Here is a 17,766-nt window from a genome sequence, read left to right as displayed (position 1 = left end):
AAGATGAGGTTTCAGGGAAAGAATAAGACAGACAGTATTTATGGTTCTAAATCCCTCTGCAGTGGACACTGGTATTCACTGTTGAACAGCTAGGCAACCTCTTTTTCAGACACTGGAAGAATGGGGAGGAATGTAAACTGAAGACTGAGGGGCGTACTGGGTGGGAAATCTATTTGGGAATATATTAAGAACATAGCATAGAGTATACTGCAACAAAGTAGGTGCCTTTCAAGTGACCTTGCATCTTTTTCCTCTATTGGTGGCTGATCATCCTCATCCTCATCTGACTACTGTCCCGCCTCTGCTGCAGTGCCACCTCTGTTGTGTGGGTTTAAACCTGTTGCAGGAAACAATGTACCTGCCTCTGTGTTGTGTCAGAAATAGAGCACTTTCGGAATTTTCTGCTTAATCTAGCATTTGTCAGGACATGTTGACTCGTCAGAAGGGAATCTGCAGGAGTGTATCAGTTTTAGCAGTTTCTTGGGTGGAAGTGCTGGCTGGAAGGAGGCACAGTCAGACCAGGCTCCCACTCCTCCCATTGCAGGGACCTTCGCTCGGCACCAGTGAGGCAGGGACGTGGACACGGTTGTTCTTGGATCGAGTGTGACTTCTGGGTGTTGCACACAAACTTCGAAAGCTCTTGATTTCATCCCAGCACAGAGCAGGAAGAATTCCATAATAGCAAGAAGTTTCAGAGGATGAGAAAATGTTTCCTGCCCTACACGGTATAAAACTCTACTGGTCTGTGGGGCTATTTTCTAGTTATAGCAATATCCCTGCTGTTTTTTCTTTTCTTTTTCTTTTAAACTTAAATCCATGTCTGATTTGTTTCCAGGACTCTTTTATCACTAATTAATATCAGAACATGTTGTCGATTTGAAGGAAGATCTTAATTTCTCAATACCAGAAGTGTGACTTGTTCTTACCAGCTAATACTTGCGAGTAGCCTCTGTTTCTGATTTTTATCCCCAGCTCTCGATCATGGTTCTTATCAGATAACAGGGAGGAAGAACAGTTCTTTGTTTCCAAAACCTATTATTTTGTGTAATTAATGAGGTCAGCCACAGAAAGAGTTCAGTGAATGCTGAAATAAAATGTTACAAGGAATGCAGGAGAATTATTGATGGATTGTTTTAACCAATCTAGTGAAAACACTGAATTTATACACAGCTGAAACAGCTCTGTTTTATAGTCACCTTTTCATTTTGCTTCAAGTCTTAATGAAATAAAAAGTACAGATTCCTATTATTAGTTTGTAATTTTCAAGCTTGTCTATTTTAAAACCTTTCAGTGGTCATAAGCATTTCTTGATTAGCAACAATTGCGTAACTATAGCCAACATATAAGTATTTTCCCAAAGAATGTGATCCTATTGCTGTTAGAATGACTAATTGTTTTCTCCATGAAGAAGCTAAATTGGGCTTAACAACTGTGTCATGACATTAACAGAAAATGTCTGGTGTGACAGGGCATAGTGTGGACGCTGCACCGAAACGCTCATAACCACAGTTCATTTAATTGATCTTCTGAGGGGGTGAAATATCACACTAGTCATCTGCCTTTGGTTTTTCAAGCCACATCAAACAATTGTGTGGAGAAGTGAAGTAAAAAAAAAAAAAAGGAAAAGAAAAAAGAAAAGTGGTAGGTTGTTTGATTTCATCAGTTAATGGCTGTAGGTCACTTGATACCCCTTTGTTTGAAATACAGTGATACGCCTGTATCTTGTAAAGGTTCACCAGAGTGACTTACTGCTGTGGTACAAGGCCTAAAATAAAACTTGCACATGCCAAGCACCACATGATGCATAAAATATTCTAATAATATATTACAAAACCTTGTCAACACTAGGGAAAATGACTATTCCAAGAAGTAGAGCTGGCTGAAGAAAAAAACATTCTTTTTTCCAAACTGGGACCTTATAAAAGACAGTGGTTTGGGGAGCTGGAGAGAGAGAGGGGGGGGGCTTGTCCTTCCTTTGGTCTGGTGGAGAAAAGTCTCTTCCTTGTTTAATCAAAAATGTCAACAGAATAAGAGAAGCCCACTTCCAGCTCAAATATTCACATTATTTTTTGTCTTTTCTATTTCTTATTTTTGAGCAGCTGTGTTAAGAACCACCTCAGCCCCTTGAGGAACTTGCCAAATATCTTATATCCACATGCTGAAGTGCTGCAACTGCTTTGTGTGCAGTTGTGTCCCGAGTATCCTGAGCAGCTTCGCTTTCAGCTACCTGTGCACCATCTTGCTCTAGATTGTATCATTCAGCTGGTTTAATGCCAATGTGGAAATACTCATCTCTCTTCTGCTGCTATACAACACACTGAGGGCTCTCGCAAAATTCATCATAAGAAAATCCTTCCGTGCATTGTTCTGAAAGCAGTGAAATGGGTACCCATAAAGAACAGCGATCGTAGCAGTTTCTAGCGCAGGACTGTTAATGACACTAAGCAAGATTACGACACTTCTTAAACTGAAATAGTTCAGCTAATACCCGCAGCCCAGAAACGGTTTTCTGTTGACTGATAAACTGATGTTTTAGTAGATGAAATATAACCTCTCTTTCCTTTAAATATATTTTGACAGATTGAATCTCTGACAATGAAGCCTTTTACTGCATATCCTTCTGGTTTTATCATATTCCTGTTTGCCTTGCTGCAGAGGAGCCATGGACAATGCAAAGAAGCAGCTAAAAAATCAGAGATTAATTTGAGTGTAAAATATGATCTTCCTAACTTCATTGCGGAAACGCCGATTCAGAATGTAGTTTTGTACAAGCATCATGTTTATATTGGAGCAGTCAACAAGATTTACGTACTAAATGAAAGTCTCCAGAACATTTCTGTGTACAAGACTGGGCCCATTTTGGAGAACCCTGACTGCGCACCGTGCGAAGACTGCAAAGATAAAGCCAACTTATCTAACAGCGTATGGAAGGATAATGTCAACATGGCACTGCTCTTAGAAACTTATTATGATGATCAGCTCATTAGCTGTGGTAGCGTGTCCGGAGGCGTCTGCCACCGTCACATCATTCACCCTGACAACCCTGCTGACATCGAAAGCGAGGTGCACTGCATGTATTCACCCCGGGTGGATGGAGAAGCAGATAATTGTCCTGACTGTGTTGTAAGCACTTTAGGAACCAAAGTTTTGGTGACTGAAAAGGACAGGTTTGTCAACTTCTTTGTTGGAAATACTGTGACATCTACGTTTCAGCCTCCTTATGTGCTGCATTCAATATCGGTTAGAAGGTTAAAAGAAACACAGGATGGTTTTGAATTTCTCACGGATCAGTCTTATATAGATATCCTCCCTCAGTTCCGTGACTCGTATCCCATTAAGTATGTCCATGCCTTTGAAAATGATCACTTTGTCTATTTTCTGACTGTCCAGAGAGAATCTCTTGACTCTCAGGCTTTTCACACTAGAATTGTCCGCTTCTGCACTTTAGACTCAGAGATGCGTTCTTACATGGAGATGCCTCTTGAGTGTATTTTTACTGAAAAGCGGAGGAAGAGGTCCATCCGAAAGGAGGTGTTCAACATTTTACAAGCTGCCTACGTAAGCAAGCCAGGTGCAGCTCTAGCCCACGAAATGGGCCTTGGGTTGAATGATGATATTCTCTACGGTGTTTTTGCACAAAGCAAACCAGACTCTTCCGAACCAACCAACAGATCTGCTGTCTGTGCTGTCTCCCTGCGAACCATCAATGAGTTCTTCAACAAGATTGTCGACAAGCAGAACATGAAATGTCTCCAGCACTTTTATGGGAAAGAGAGCAGATACTGCTTGAACAGGGTAAGCAACAATTTCTTAACATTTTGGGACTCTCATTCTTTCTTTGCCTATTGCATTGCCAGGTAGCCATCCCTAAGTTTCAGTTAGAAAATGTAAGTCCCTGATCATTTCAGATTACTCAACGTTGCTGATGATTCATCTCTGTAAGGATTAGTTCCTGTAAATTGACTGTTAAAATCACTGAGGTCCTTCTGGTGCTAAGAAAGTATTAGTGAAACTAGAAAAAAATCCTTTTTAAAAAAATTTATAAGTAATTGTTTTTCTGTGTTCTTGAGAGACTATGATGCAGATAAATGGAACATTTAAGCAGTGTTTCTTTCAGTATCTTAAAAAAGTATTCATTAACATTCATATCCATGTGCACTGAGGTGTCCCTGAAAATATCACTCATATTTTAAACTGTGTTAACACTGAGTCACTGCCCTCTTTAGAAAAAAATGAAAGAGCTGGTTTGGAACAAGCCATGAAGAGCCAGATTTTTATACAGTTACTCATGCCTAATACATAAACGGTCCCACTGAAATCAGTTTTCTTAATGAAAGAAGTGCCTGTTAAAAGTGTATCTGACTGAGGATACTGGTAGTCGCAAATGGAAGGGTTGCCTCTCTGTATACTGTATGTTCAGGTGGTTGATGCTCTCCAACCATCTAAAATATGTGAGTTAAGGAAGCGCAGAAGTTATTTCTTCCCTTCTGGCCAGTGTCTGTGCCAGTGTCAGTTCTTGTAAAGGAAATACAGCATCTGGGAATGGGGTACTTCTAACGTTTATGTTGAAACATGAAACATTACAGCTTTGAATCATACCTGCTTATGCAGCAGGGCCTTAAATCTTCTGTCTGGGGAGCTTACTTTTCTCAAATGCAAGAGAGCTGGAGCTCAGAGGTGGCACACTGTCCTCTGCCAGGGGGCAGGACCAGGCCAGTTATGATGGGGGGCTACTCAGCCACATGAGCTGGGATGAGGCCTGTGTCAGGATGGAGCAACAGCTCAAGCTGCATTTTGGGCTGGATGGGATCTGTCACGTCCCATTATTGGGATGGCTCCTGGTGAGAGTGGGAAGCACAGGCCTTCATCACCCCTGTACCACCAGAGTCCTCCTCAGCATGGCTGCCCAGCGCGGGGCATCATTCTGGGGCAGTGGCACAGGCCTTGGTTGGACCTTGCATGAAAGGGCTGCTCTTCACTGCCAGGGCTGAGATGGAGGGTCTGGGAGAAGCATCCATTAGACACCTGCTGTGGCTTCTGCCCAGTAGCAGGAATGTGCTCAGCAGAGCAGCTGGACCCAGTCTCAGCATCATCACAACCACCTTGGCATTGGGGGGACAACTACTTGTCACAGGCTCCAGGTGTTCAGCTGGTGCAGCAGCCACGAGAGACGTAGCATTTTATTCTCTTTTGGGGGGGGTAAGGCAATTTTCAGGAACTGAAAACAAATTAGGAAGCATTCAGCACAGTAACTTCTTATCTTTCTTCACTGTGTTATTGTTGTCCTAATTTTTCATTTCAGATCTTAATATCTTTTTTTTTCATTTTTTCAGTTCATTTTTAACAATGAACATTCTTCTTCTCTGAAAGTACTTTTTTCCTTATTCCTGGGGCATTTTATTTGTGACTGACTGTCTTTAAAGCTTGTGGCCTTTAACTTATTTCATTCTGTTCTTGCTTATACACCTGTTTCATAAGGTGATCTTTTCATAGCAAAGTATACCATTAAAATATTGACAGAATAAATTGCCGCTTTTCACATGCTGCGAAGTACTTTCCTGTTTCAAAAGCTTTTCCAGAGTCTGCTGCTGCTTTGCATATCAGAACTGAATGTCTTATGCTGCAGACGGTTTATTATAGTTGCCCATTTTCAAGAAATGTCATCAAAACTCTGATTTCTGCTACATTAAATTGATAAAGGGAAAAATGTTTCCGTGATTTCTTGTGGTTACTTTAAATGGCATAAAGGCAGTCATAAATTTCTTTCCCGATTGTTTGCTTAACACCGAAATATCAAGACTGCCAAGCTTTGCCCTTCCATTTCCTTTGCTTTATTCCAGAGGACTCATTAAGGCTCCAATGAAAAGTGTCCCATGAGGTTTTCTCAGGTTTCAATTGACCAAAAAGATTGACAAGAATTTGCCACGCATCCTCTATACGCTTGTTTTTCTCAGGTGTGTAAAACAGACCAGCAAGGTTGGAAGGTGGCGGAAGGGAAGAAGCAGGCAGAAGAAGGAAACCTGTTATATTTTATGTTTGCGTCAGGAATGTCAACTCTGGTCTTCCTTGATTTTGCTGGAGATAAAATAATAATTAAAAAAAAAAAAATTCCAACCCCCTCAACTCTTCTTAGGCCCTTTTTTGTATATCATAAAAATGTACATGAGGGCATAACCCATTTTTTCCCCTTAGTAAGTCACCTTCAACTTAAAAGAAAGCTTTTATAAACTGTGAGAGTTTGTCACAGTTTATTTTGGCAAAATTCAAAACTTGCTTTTTGTAATGTAGCCAGGATGATCTTTCTCTTTGATGTTGAAAGAATGAAACCACAGACCACTGATGCAAGTGAAAGGCACTGACCACTGTGAGATTAAGTCATAGGCCAGTGAAAACAGTAGAGCAGTGAATATGATATACCGCTAACTTCAACATTAAAAAGAAAAATGAGCCTTTAGCAATGTTTGCAAGGAAGTGCTATCTGATAATTTACAGTTAGAGTCTGATTGATGAAGCCCATTTCATGTTATCAAAAAAAGTCCCACAAGACAATTGTACATAATTTTGTTGGGCTTTGGGTAGTCCATCTTTTTAAGTGGCTGTCCCTCAGGACTGTTTAGTCTGAGGCTGCTAAAGGTAGAATTAGACCAGAATAAACCAGAATAGAATATCCAAAACATTTCCTGAACCTGTTCTTCTGAGATTTTAAGCATTTTTTTTAAAAATACTTAAACTCATCTTGATATTGTTGACAAAATTTCTTAGTTTCCTAAAGGAATGAAGTTTATGTAGTCATGCTAGTCTATGCTTGTCTTTCTGTTAGTTGTCCTGACAACTTCAACAATAAGAAATATTAAAGATGTGAATCCAGGTGTGAATCCAGCGATAGATCCAATATACGCTCAGGCCGTGGAAACCAACGAAGTGTAAGGAGCCCCTTTATAAGCATCAGAAGGACTCACAGGGATCCGAGCAGGTATTGCTCACCCATGGGAAAAGTCTCCGTCAGAGCTTAGTTGGATAGCAAAGTCAACCAACCGCAAGTTACAAATCTAGACACAACTATGCTTCACTCATTCCAGTGCTCATGGAAAACTTTATAAAATCAAAATAAAACATTTCCAGTTGCGTTTAAGTGAAATACATATGTCAACACCTGGACTCACTGAAGTCAGGGTTAGGAAAAGTGAGTCCAATTGCACATCTGATTCATATCAGATGTACCTCAGCGGAGCTGTGACCAGTTAGCACTTCCTAATAATTTCCTTCAGTGAAGAGCTGGCTGTCACTACCATGACAGCAAGGAGGAAACAGAACTGGCTTTGAATTAATAGAAATATTTGGAGTCATAGTAAAGGGGTTTTATTGCCCGTGTCAGGACAAAGATATCTGAGAGGTAGCTGCTGTGGAGCGTTTTGAATCACTGTTCAGGAAACTCCTCACCCACAATGAAGAGAAAACTGGATATAGGCTTTTAGCAGAGTTTATTTGGTCACAGTTAGTCACTATCAGCCCTGGTGCGCTGCTCCTCAAAGCAGAGTACTTGGATGAGGACACAAATTCTGCTTACTTCATTTGCAGATGTAGTCCAGTAGTACGCACCTCTGTCATGGATTAAATATGATTCTCCAAGTGAGGAAGATGGGTTGAGTTTAGCCTTGACAATCTCAAGTATACGTTTAAGTTATTATTAGTTAGATCGTGATCTTACGGGCTTTGTTTAGCCTTTCTGCATCTATTATGTGCTAAACAAATGTGAGCCTAATTCTCCTCTGATTATACCCAACTTCAATCACTGTTGAGTTCCATGAAAAAGCACTTCTAACAATGAATTCCAAATTCAACTCTGTAAAGTTCCTTTGGTTTTATTTCTTCTACAGGTAAGTTCAGGTGAAAGCCTAAAGTACTCCATTCACCTTACAGGAAAAGAGAAAACCACAGACAGGTTTTTGCCACCGTGTTCCCAACAAGTGTCCTAGAGCAAGACAAACTGGTCACCACTCCTGTCAAATGAAAGGCACAGATATTTGGAAGAACGTGAAATTAAAACAGAAGATCACCAAAACAAAAGATAAAGTGACAGCAAAATAAACACATGGTGATGCTTCTTTATTACCATTACACACATGATAGATGAGTAAAATTGGGTTATGCTTATATTGTAATGGAAGAAAATAATTGCTGCCTTCTATCAAGAAACCACAAAGGCACTTATTGATCTGTCATCCTAAGGGTATGTCTAGGAATATTTAATAAAATAAACAGAGACAAATAACTCTTTTGAGGCCCTGTAACCATAGTATCCCACACCATTTGGCTTAAAAAATTTTGGCAGGTTTAAAAATAACACCACATCTCTCTGATTAGGAAGGGTTGATGGGGCTTGTTTAGATAATCTCACAGCATGGAGGAAATGGGTTTTTTTATATTGCAAGTAGAATGTGCCTGAATATTTTCCCTAAAAGTCAGGCACCGGAATCCATTGGATTGGCTCAGTAATTTATTCCTCTGGAAATGCTATATCAAGTGGCATACAGCATTCTGCCTGGCACAAAGCCTGCTCCCATCCGTACAGAGTTTTTGCGAGCTTCTCTGCGGGTTCTGACATCTCAGAAGAATCAACGGAGAGGGACTGCGTCATGGGCAATGTGCACTGGCACCCTTTAAAACAGGCTTAAACCATAGTAGGAAGGCGACAGGCTGCATCCCCGTTCCCGTTCTGCGCTCACTGCCTGTTTGCTGAAAGCAGGTGGTACCCGGAGGGTCCCCGTTGTGCCCTGTACGATGCATCACAAGGCTGGGCGTGCTGACCCCCCAGCTCCCCTCCGCCACTCGGTACGTGGCCGTCCACCCACCGGGCCATGCAAGACCTGACTGGGGCAAATAGCATGGCCTAAGGCAGTGGTGTCAAACTCATTTTCACCGGGGGCCACATCAGCCTCATGGTTGCCTTCAAAGGGCCGAAGGTAATTTTAGGACTGTATAAATGTAGTAGTTACTGCCTAAGGGGTTGCAGAAAGAGTCTGAGCTCCAGTTAAACTGCATATGAGGGTGGTGTGGGTCTGGGTCTGGGTACGGGTACAGATGTGGGTATGAGTGTGTAGGAGATATGGTATGAGCATAGGTATAGGTATAGGAGCATGGGTATGGTTATCTCAGGCTGGGCCTGATTCAGCAGAGGTGTAACTATTGAGGTGAGGGCTGTTCTGTCCCTGGGACTGGCCACGTGGACACCACCATGAGGGAGTTCCCCAGAACATGGCGATGCAAGGAAAAAGGCAGGTTGGGGAGTTTCTTTGGAAAGTACTGCATCGTCCTGAGCAGTAAATACCTTTGCAGACTCTTGTGAGCCTCAGGAGCTATGGGATCCAGGGGCTGAGTGCTGCAAAAAATACAGTTTTCCTTCTCGTGATGTCCTGCTAGGGGCCTGTCTCTGTTTGCCTCCCAGTGCTGCTGCTTGGTGTTTTATCATCTTCTTGATGAAAGCTGGATTTCTCTGTGAAAAACTGGCATCCCTTAAACTACCATTTTCTGCAAAGGGCACTGCTTTATCAGCCAGAGTTACTAATAATGTTCCATTTCCAGACTTTTTAATCAAATTTTTCCACTGAAGGTAGGGTTCCCTATTGGTTATTAGTGTGGAAGAGTGACTCCACTGCTTTTGTCTCAAATTGCACAGAAATAATTTCAGGCAAAAAGGTTTTTGGTTTTTTGTTTTGTTTGGTTGGTGTTTGGTTTGGTTTGGGTTTTTTTACCATGGATCTCTAGATTCTCTGGTCATGTGTTCTTTATGTCTCAGAGTTTCAGAAAGCCCTTAAATAATGCTAAAGACTAGAACTGGACACAGAGTAATTTTATTATCTTATGTAACTTTGCAAATTTGAAAACCTTTACAGTCCCGCAACAAGAGATGTCTAAAATGCAGACTAGCAGGTATGCAGCATTAGAGACACTGACTAGAGATGTGTAATATTCAGATCTAAGCCTCTTTTTCTGGGTTCAGACCAAATTCTAAGGCTCCTTTGCCGTGGATTAAGTTCCTGTCTCATCTGCTGATGGCTATTCTGCAATGGGACTGTGTCAGCCTCTCCTAAAAGAGTTTCTTGGATTTCTTTATAAGCAACTCCATGTTCCAGAGAAAGATAAGCTGAATCTGCAGTGCCCTGCATGCAGATCTAAGTCCTGGATTCATCCCACCTGGCTTGGGTAGGTAGTTGAGACGTCTAAGTCAGCAAAGAATTTTCCTCAGGTTCTGCCGCCAAACGATGAAGAGACATATAAATCCTGACGAAGCAGACATCTGCCTTTCAGCTCATTCAGCACCAGCCTTACCTCAGCAGTTTCTCTACTTGCTCTATTTGATCTGACTCAGGACCACATATTGCCGTCATTATTGCTCACTAAAGCAGCAGTGGGTAATTATTATTCAGGAGAGTGTTGTGTTACTCAAACTTTCTAGGTGGCATGTGGGTTTCTGATCTCACGCAGCTTTTGCATCAGAGTGCAATTACTCCTCATTTCCAAACATACAAGTAAAACCAGAGTCAAATCCCACAGTAAATTAGAAAAAAAAAACTGCTAAGGAAGAAGATCTATGGGATAAATGGTTCAGAAAGCAAGTGTAGGTCACAAACGAATATTACTTGCACTGTCTGTGGGGTGGGTGAAAACGATTAAATGTTAGAGGAGGAATGACTGTGGGAGAAGTGACAATGAGAGCTTCATTTTCTGAAGGCAGATGTTACCTTGCTTCTGTACACAGCCTGTGGAAATTAGGGCAAATTGTGTGATTTTTCTCCTACTTTCCGGACTCCTTTCTGTCCCACACATCTCTTGCACCACTGTTTGGCTAGACTTGTGGTTGTTGTGCAATGTTATCTTGGAATAAGAGTCTCTACTCTCAGCATTGTCTTAGGATAACTGGTCTACTTGGAATTCACAGCTTTTCTATTTCATCACAGCTTCCGTGTAAGTAAGGACTTATATGAAAAATGCACCTGATGCACCCTACAAATGTGCAGCAAAACTGCTTTTATCAACACAACGTATCTGATGCACTATTTTTTTTCTTCAAAATGTGCAATTACTCAACGCCTCTCCTTTGATAATCTGTATACTGAGTTAAATGTTAAATTAATATAAGGGAAATCAGCAAAATACAAAGATTACTTAGGTCCATTTTATCTGCTAAATCAATAGGATTTACTTAGTGCTAATGCACTAACCAGATTATGAGAACTAATGCAGCACTGTTCAATGACAAAAGCAAATAAGTCTTTGAATGATCTTGACAATAGAACATGTAATCATCTTAATTTGTATTAACTAATTACATTTAACATGGATGTCTTTTTACCTATTACCTTAAGTGAAGCATCAATACAGTAACTTCCTTCCCCGTTCTTATTTTAGCAGTGAAGTAAATCAAAGCAACAAGTATTAAGAGACAGTGGGATCACACTATGTAAAATCTTACATCCATGGAGTTCTTTAAAACATTTCTCTTTCTCTAGAGTTCATAAAAATTTGTGTAATCTTTCCGTGGACTTCAGTGGGCTCTAGATCAAGTCCTTGAAGTAGAAAGAGTTGCTTGAAGGTAATTAATTCTTCAACAGTTCCCTCTAACTTGTTCCTGATTTTGCAACAAGTAGTATTTTGAAGGGCTGGTTTCCTGTGTAACTCGGACCGTCTCCAGGCAGTAGCAACACATAGTAGTGGCCACTGCGTAGTCAGGATTGCTTGATTGTTTCCATCTGAAAGGACTGTTTCCAGTTGCTTGCTCTTTCTTCACATCTCCTGCTTCACAGTTGAGATTTGAAAAGTTTATTTTCAGAAAGGGAACATACTTCTCCGGTATTTTGCAAAAAAAAGTCTTTGAATTGCTTTCAAATACATGAGGAATATTGGGAAGAGGAGGAAGGAAGAAGAAGGAAACAATTCTTAAAACAAAAAGAGGAAGAAGCTCTTTTACCTTTTTTAGTGTAAAGCTTCAGTGCCTCAGCAGAAGTTCTTAGGAACAGGAGATCCCAGTCCCCTGCCCCAGGCACTTTCAGTTCTCCGTGAACGCTGGACTGAGTTCACAGCACCTATACCCTTGAGGAGTCTTTCACTGGTCAAGAAGAAACCAGAAACTTGGTGGATCTGCTTCTATGGGAATTGTTTAGGACGTAAATATTCATCCACTGGCAAAATTGAGCTATTCCATTCCTTTATTTTTTTTTTCCCCTTCTTTAGGATTACAAGAAGTACTTGGTAGCGGTCTCTGGTGCTAGTGTGCAGAAATCTGTTTTACAAAACACATAGCATTTTGAATACTGTGTTTTCAAATACTTTTCTCTTGTGATGTGACTTCTGAGTGATTTCTGTTCCACTTTCCAAGACCATGGGGTTCTTGAGAAGAACAAGTTAGCTGTTTGACAAAACAGGGCTTGAAGAAGAAGGAGAAATTCAACACACCTAGTACCTATCACAGCCTCATTAACATGGAAATTAGCTGTCTTTCTGTGCTGTGAGAGCAAAAGGTGGAGTACATGCTGCATATCCCCAGCAGACTGCTCTAGTCTAGCTTCCATGTAGTCTCTACAGCAAATAATAGCTGATTCATCCATTTGGGATACCTTTTTTGAGGACTTACTGACTCTGTCAGTATGAATATGTTCAATATGAAAGACCCAGTCTCTTAATTGATAATATTTGATAAAGGAAGTGAAATGGGAGAATATGGATGTAATGCAATCTTGGTGCCCACAAGGAAGCCTATTTGTGTGCATTTGGCCTGCTGTGATACAGTACCCATGACCAGTACTGATCTATGGCCACCTCTGCTTCATTTCCCACAACTGCTTCTCTTGGAAATGCAGCAGCAAATTTTGGGAACTCACACTGCAGTTTTGCTGACCCAGAGGGTGAAGAGTCTCGCTGTGGACTTGCAGCTGATCACGTTGGCAAAAGCCAACATGCTACATCCAAAGAATTTCTGTTTCTCATGTTCCTCAGTTCTGGCTGGCTTCTCTTCTGCCTGTTGTACAGCACAGGAATTTGCTCACAAGAGATTCTTCTCTCGTCAATTACTTCCAAAAAATAAATGTGTTCATGTTTTTTCCATGTATAATCATTGAATGTGCTCATAACCATAAAGAATTCAGGCACCCTGTGACAGTTAGCTATAGTGAGAACAATAAATGTGATTATGACTTTTTAGGATTGATAGTAGTAAAATTTTGTCCATTTCACAATCTTTCTGTCCTGGAAATTGCTGAGGAAATAATATTCTTTTGGGATAGGATAGTAGAAAGCTATTTATACGTTAATCCTCTTCTCCATTATGTTTTATTGACTCTGACCAGCTATGGCATGAAATCACATGGGAAAGGAGAAGGGAGATAGTCCCTTTGCCAAGGGAACTGACAGAAGAAGGCATGAAGTGAAGAGTCTGTAAATGTGACAGAACTGAGAAAGTTTGTCCTGGTTATTTTTCTCCTCTTTCCATTTTGTCAAAGAGCGATAAGTACAAGGATCTTAGGAGTCATCTCTGAGTCCAGCATTAAAAAGACCACTGTGCAATAGCTGGGAAGATTTATGAGGTTTATGAAATGTAAGGACTAATTTCTTTGAAAGATAACAGTGATAGACAGGCCCAATTTATAAAGTCCCTCACTTTTGTTTACATGGGACTGGGAAACAGAAAATACAAGTTCTAACTCCAGCCCTCCAACAGATCTCCGACATGATGCTGATCAAGTCACTCATCCTCTTCAGGCCCTGACTTCACTGAGTTGTTCGGGCCAGAATTCCACTTCTTGTATTTCACATGGAGAGAAGAAGCAATCAAATGCACTTCTTACCTGAAGAGAAATACTGCAAACTACCCAGAAAATTCAAATGTATTACAGAACAGAAAAACTGTATTGGCTAAAAATAAACAAGAAAATTTAGAGAGGAAAATCTGATAAGGTTCTTCTGTGTTCCTCACAGTTACTCTTCCTGTTTGGAGTCTGCTGTGCATGTAAATTCTTCACTATTATGTGCTTGGTTCCAATAGGACACACTCCTGAAAACTGTAGTGTTATTATTCATCCTAACTCACTGACCTCCACAACAGAAGAGATAAGCAACTCATACACCCTCTCTGGTTTTAATCATCTTGGGAATCAATTTGTTGTGTAGAATCATTTATGCATTCAGTCTACAGCAGTTTCTTTGGAAAATGATTTTTACTGTTTGCAGATATCAGGATCCAGCTCATTTAGCAGTAGCTCATTTCCCCCTGCTCTGTGTTGTGCCACAGAAATGCTCAAAGGAGAAAAGTTGTCGGCACTTGTGGGAGCCTACTGCTCTTGAGGGAGACTCCCTCGAGAGGATCCATAGCAGGAAACAAAAGTTCATACTTAGGAGTTTGATTCCTGACAGCCAACAAGTTAAAGGTCATATAAACAAACCAGCAGGAAATAAGACTCCTGCTTATTCCTACTTTCACTTGAGTTCTTCTTCGTAACTAGTATTTTACAACTGACACTAGGAAATTTTACCTAGTTACGTTCAGACCATTTCTCCACTCGGTCAAATTAAATTTTAATTTTAGCAATGTCCTCTAAATCTAAAGAGATGTTCTGCAGTGACTAAGTCATTAATTTCTAATTTATTCAAGACATGAAACGTAACATCAAGACATTACACATAATATCACTTTCTAATTGATCACTGCACTTAACTAAGAACTTTTTTTTAAGGTTTTGGCCAGCTCTAGAAGGACAAGCCTGGCAAAGTGTTTCTCCAAATTGCAGTCACTGCAAATAACAGAAAAGCTCACAAAGTCTTTGGTTAAAATTTTGAGGTTTTTGTTCCCTGAGTCTAGTGTTCAGATTAGAGACTAGACTATGGTAAGTTCTGACACTGACCTAACTGGGTATTTTTTTGAGATTTTCATTAGTGGCTTTAAGATTTCCTCCCTGCTTTGCACTTTTGGCTTCAAATGTGCAACTCTGTCCGAAATATTATTTTTATGCTCACTGAATATGATATACACATCGTCAGTTAACTGCCTAACAGCGACAGCTCCCGATAGCCCAGCTCAGTGATGTCGAGAGACTTTTTTTGGCTCACTCATTCTTCTGTGGACCGAATCCAGGGTAAATTCTGTAACACTACAACTTCGCCTATGAACAAATAAGATAGCGCTGGTTATCTCTAACCCTTCTGGACAGGGCCAAGACGCAGGGCTTGCCTGCACCTCGTTGCATTCCAGTGGCACACCTACGCCAGCTTCACAAAGCCCTCGCTGTGAATCACAGGCGCGATTGGCACCTCCTACAAGAGAAGCGATATAGCCCAACACAAGCACTTTCCCGTCCTCTAATCGTCCATTTCAATAGTTGTGTGATTTGTCACTGGCACTTGGCATAATATCCAGAGTGCATCATCTGACATCGGTTATTTTTCCACATTGACAGCCAAATGGATACTTATGTGTATCCTGCGAGAGAGGGAGGGAGGAAGGGAGAAATTCAGGCTTCAAAGAGTTAATTTAAAGCAGCTTCTTTACCAAAGTTTTCTGTGTTATCAATCTTCCTTTAGTTTTCTAAGTAGCCTTTTAATCTCTGCATTTCTTCTCAAACATCAAAGCTGTTCTATTTTTTAAACGGCTAACCTTACATTGTGGTTAATCCATGAAGCGCCAGGTTTTGTAAGAGAGCCATATGTGGAACAATCTGCAGGTTCTTGGGCAGATACCCAAAATTACAACATCTCCGAGAACGGCTGAGCTGACTTTGTGGCTGAGCTGACTTTGGAGAAGCTAAGAAAGGTGTCGGGGCAAGCAGGGAAATCTACCCGCTTCTTAAAAAGAGCTTGAACAGGGTTTCTTGAGGCATGTCAGGATGTTCAATTGTATTGAGATGACTCCATAGGAGGAAGTACTTTTTCGAGGTTAGCACAGAAACATCTCTCCCCAAAGTTGTTTGCTTATGGAAAAAAAAAAAAAAACAACAAGAGTTACAGCAAAGAGCAGAGATCCCAAGTTGGGGGAGGGTAAATTCAGAAATCTGCCTTATTTCAAAAAGCATGAAAACTGTACATCTTTCTGCACTTGAAGTATTCATACTCATTGTATGAGTAATCGTTGCACAGATGTTTCAGAAATACTTTTAGTTTGGGTGGGATATCAGTGCAAAAGAATAAAGCTTTTAGCCTGTTTGGTGGCCAAAACGAAGAAAAAGCTAAATTTGTCTGTTGATTATTTAACCCAGTCAAATACTGGGTTAAAAAATACTTAAAGTGTATTCAGCGTTCCTAGTTCAAAATATTAGTTCAGTTCCTGCTGAGCAAAACACACCATGCATTAACAGTTAATACCAAAACCGAGGCAGCAAACCCTTTAGCATGTGGATGACCAACCTGTTAAGTCACTGCTGTACCAGATCCAATCTAGAAGCCCGCTTTCTCTGTCATGAGGCAGTGCACAGAGATTTCAGTTGCTCTTGTTTGGTCTTACACAGGTTTTTACCTAAATGATACAGTAAGTTGACAGGGCACCTGGAGAAAAGCTGGTACCAGTTCTGACCGTAACTCCTCAGGATCACAGAAAACTTCTACCCGACAGTGCTGTTGCTGTGCACAGTTCAGAAACGTTACAATTCAACAGTAAAGGACTGAACTATTAGCTTGAACGTTTCGTTAATAGCATTTTCAATGCCTTGGTTTTGTTTTGTTTTTTTCAGAATTCACCAGAGTTAAGCCAACAAGAAATTTTTGATTCATTTCTTGCGTTCTCGTAGTACTTTGAAGGAAAAACATCTGAATCTAGAAAATGGGAAAATAAAATTTTACTCCTACATGTTCTTTAAGAGTATGCTCCAGATCTATTCCATTTAGTGTAAAGACTCTGACTGTCTTTAAAAGGATTAATTCAAGCTTTTTAAAAGACTTTTTTAAAAACATGTTCATAACAACAAAAAAATCAATTAAAAATTAGGAAAATGAAGCTCTCTATTGATTTCAGCAGAGAGAAACACTGTAAAATCCTTTATAATCACAGTGGGAGCAAGCTAGATGACTTCCAAATTTAAACTGGCTAGAAATCCTTAAGGGGGTTCCCTGTTATTATCTGTATGATCTCACCAAAACAGATGATGTAGTATCAATAGTAATGGAATTATCAGTTAATAGATTACTACTGAGTTGTCAGAACAGCAAGTTATATTCTTCTTGAGAGATAACTTAAAGTGTATTGTTCAAGAATTTTTCCAATGAAAGTTAAAAACATATCATCTCTTATTCCCAAACTGAAAGAGAAAATCCTGTCAATGCAGCAACCAATGTAGCATACTCAAGACATACAGAGATTGGACAAAATAGTTCATGAGCCATAGATGATCAATACAACAGCCTAAGTAATTATAAAAGGCTGGCTTCCCCATAGTTTCATTTAAATGTACAATCAGAAATATGTTTTTCCTGGCTTATCTCCCTTTTCTCTTTCTCCATCTTTTTCTCCCCTTTTCTGTCTTATCACTGAAAAAGGTGGTGAAGAGAGATTAGAAGGAGAAGGATACTGGAAATTGTTATTTTAATGCAAAAAAAAGGTTAAAAAAATGCAACATTTTTAGAGAATTATTTTCTAGGAGTCACTGTTTTAGAAGCAGGTGTGTTGCTTGGGCAGGCTCTGCAGTCAAAGAATGCTGAGACCCTTGAAGAAGCAGCATTATGGAAGTCACTAAGAGAAAGGACACCTTGATATGTATGTGGTTATACGCATATCATCTGGTTAAATAA

At 40.3% G+C, this 17,766-nt stretch overlaps 1 protein-coding gene across 1 annotated transcript in view; it reads left to right on the top strand.

The window, feature by feature from the left end:
- The window catches only part of MET (MET proto-oncogene, receptor tyrosine kinase), a 93,939-nt gene that overhangs the window by 17,601 nt on the left and 58,572 nt on the right, over positions 1-17,766 (top strand). Inside the window, exon 2 of the mRNA XM_065631779.1 lies at positions 2,581-3,795. Within this exon, the coding sequence (XP_065487851.1) occupies positions 2,596-3,795 (1,200 nt within the window). The 5' untranslated portion in view covers positions 2,581-2,595. The remainder of the gene's footprint in view (positions 1-2,580; positions 3,796-17,766) is intronic.

The sequence above is a fragment of the Caloenas nicobarica genome, chromosome 1 (genome assembly GCF_036013445.1).
Source record: "Caloenas nicobarica isolate bCalNic1 chromosome 1, bCalNic1.hap1, whole genome shotgun sequence".
NCBI classification, from domain to species: Eukaryota; Metazoa; Chordata; class Aves; order Columbiformes; family Columbidae; genus Caloenas; species Caloenas nicobarica.
This window is presented reverse-complemented; position numbering and strand designations above follow the sequence as displayed.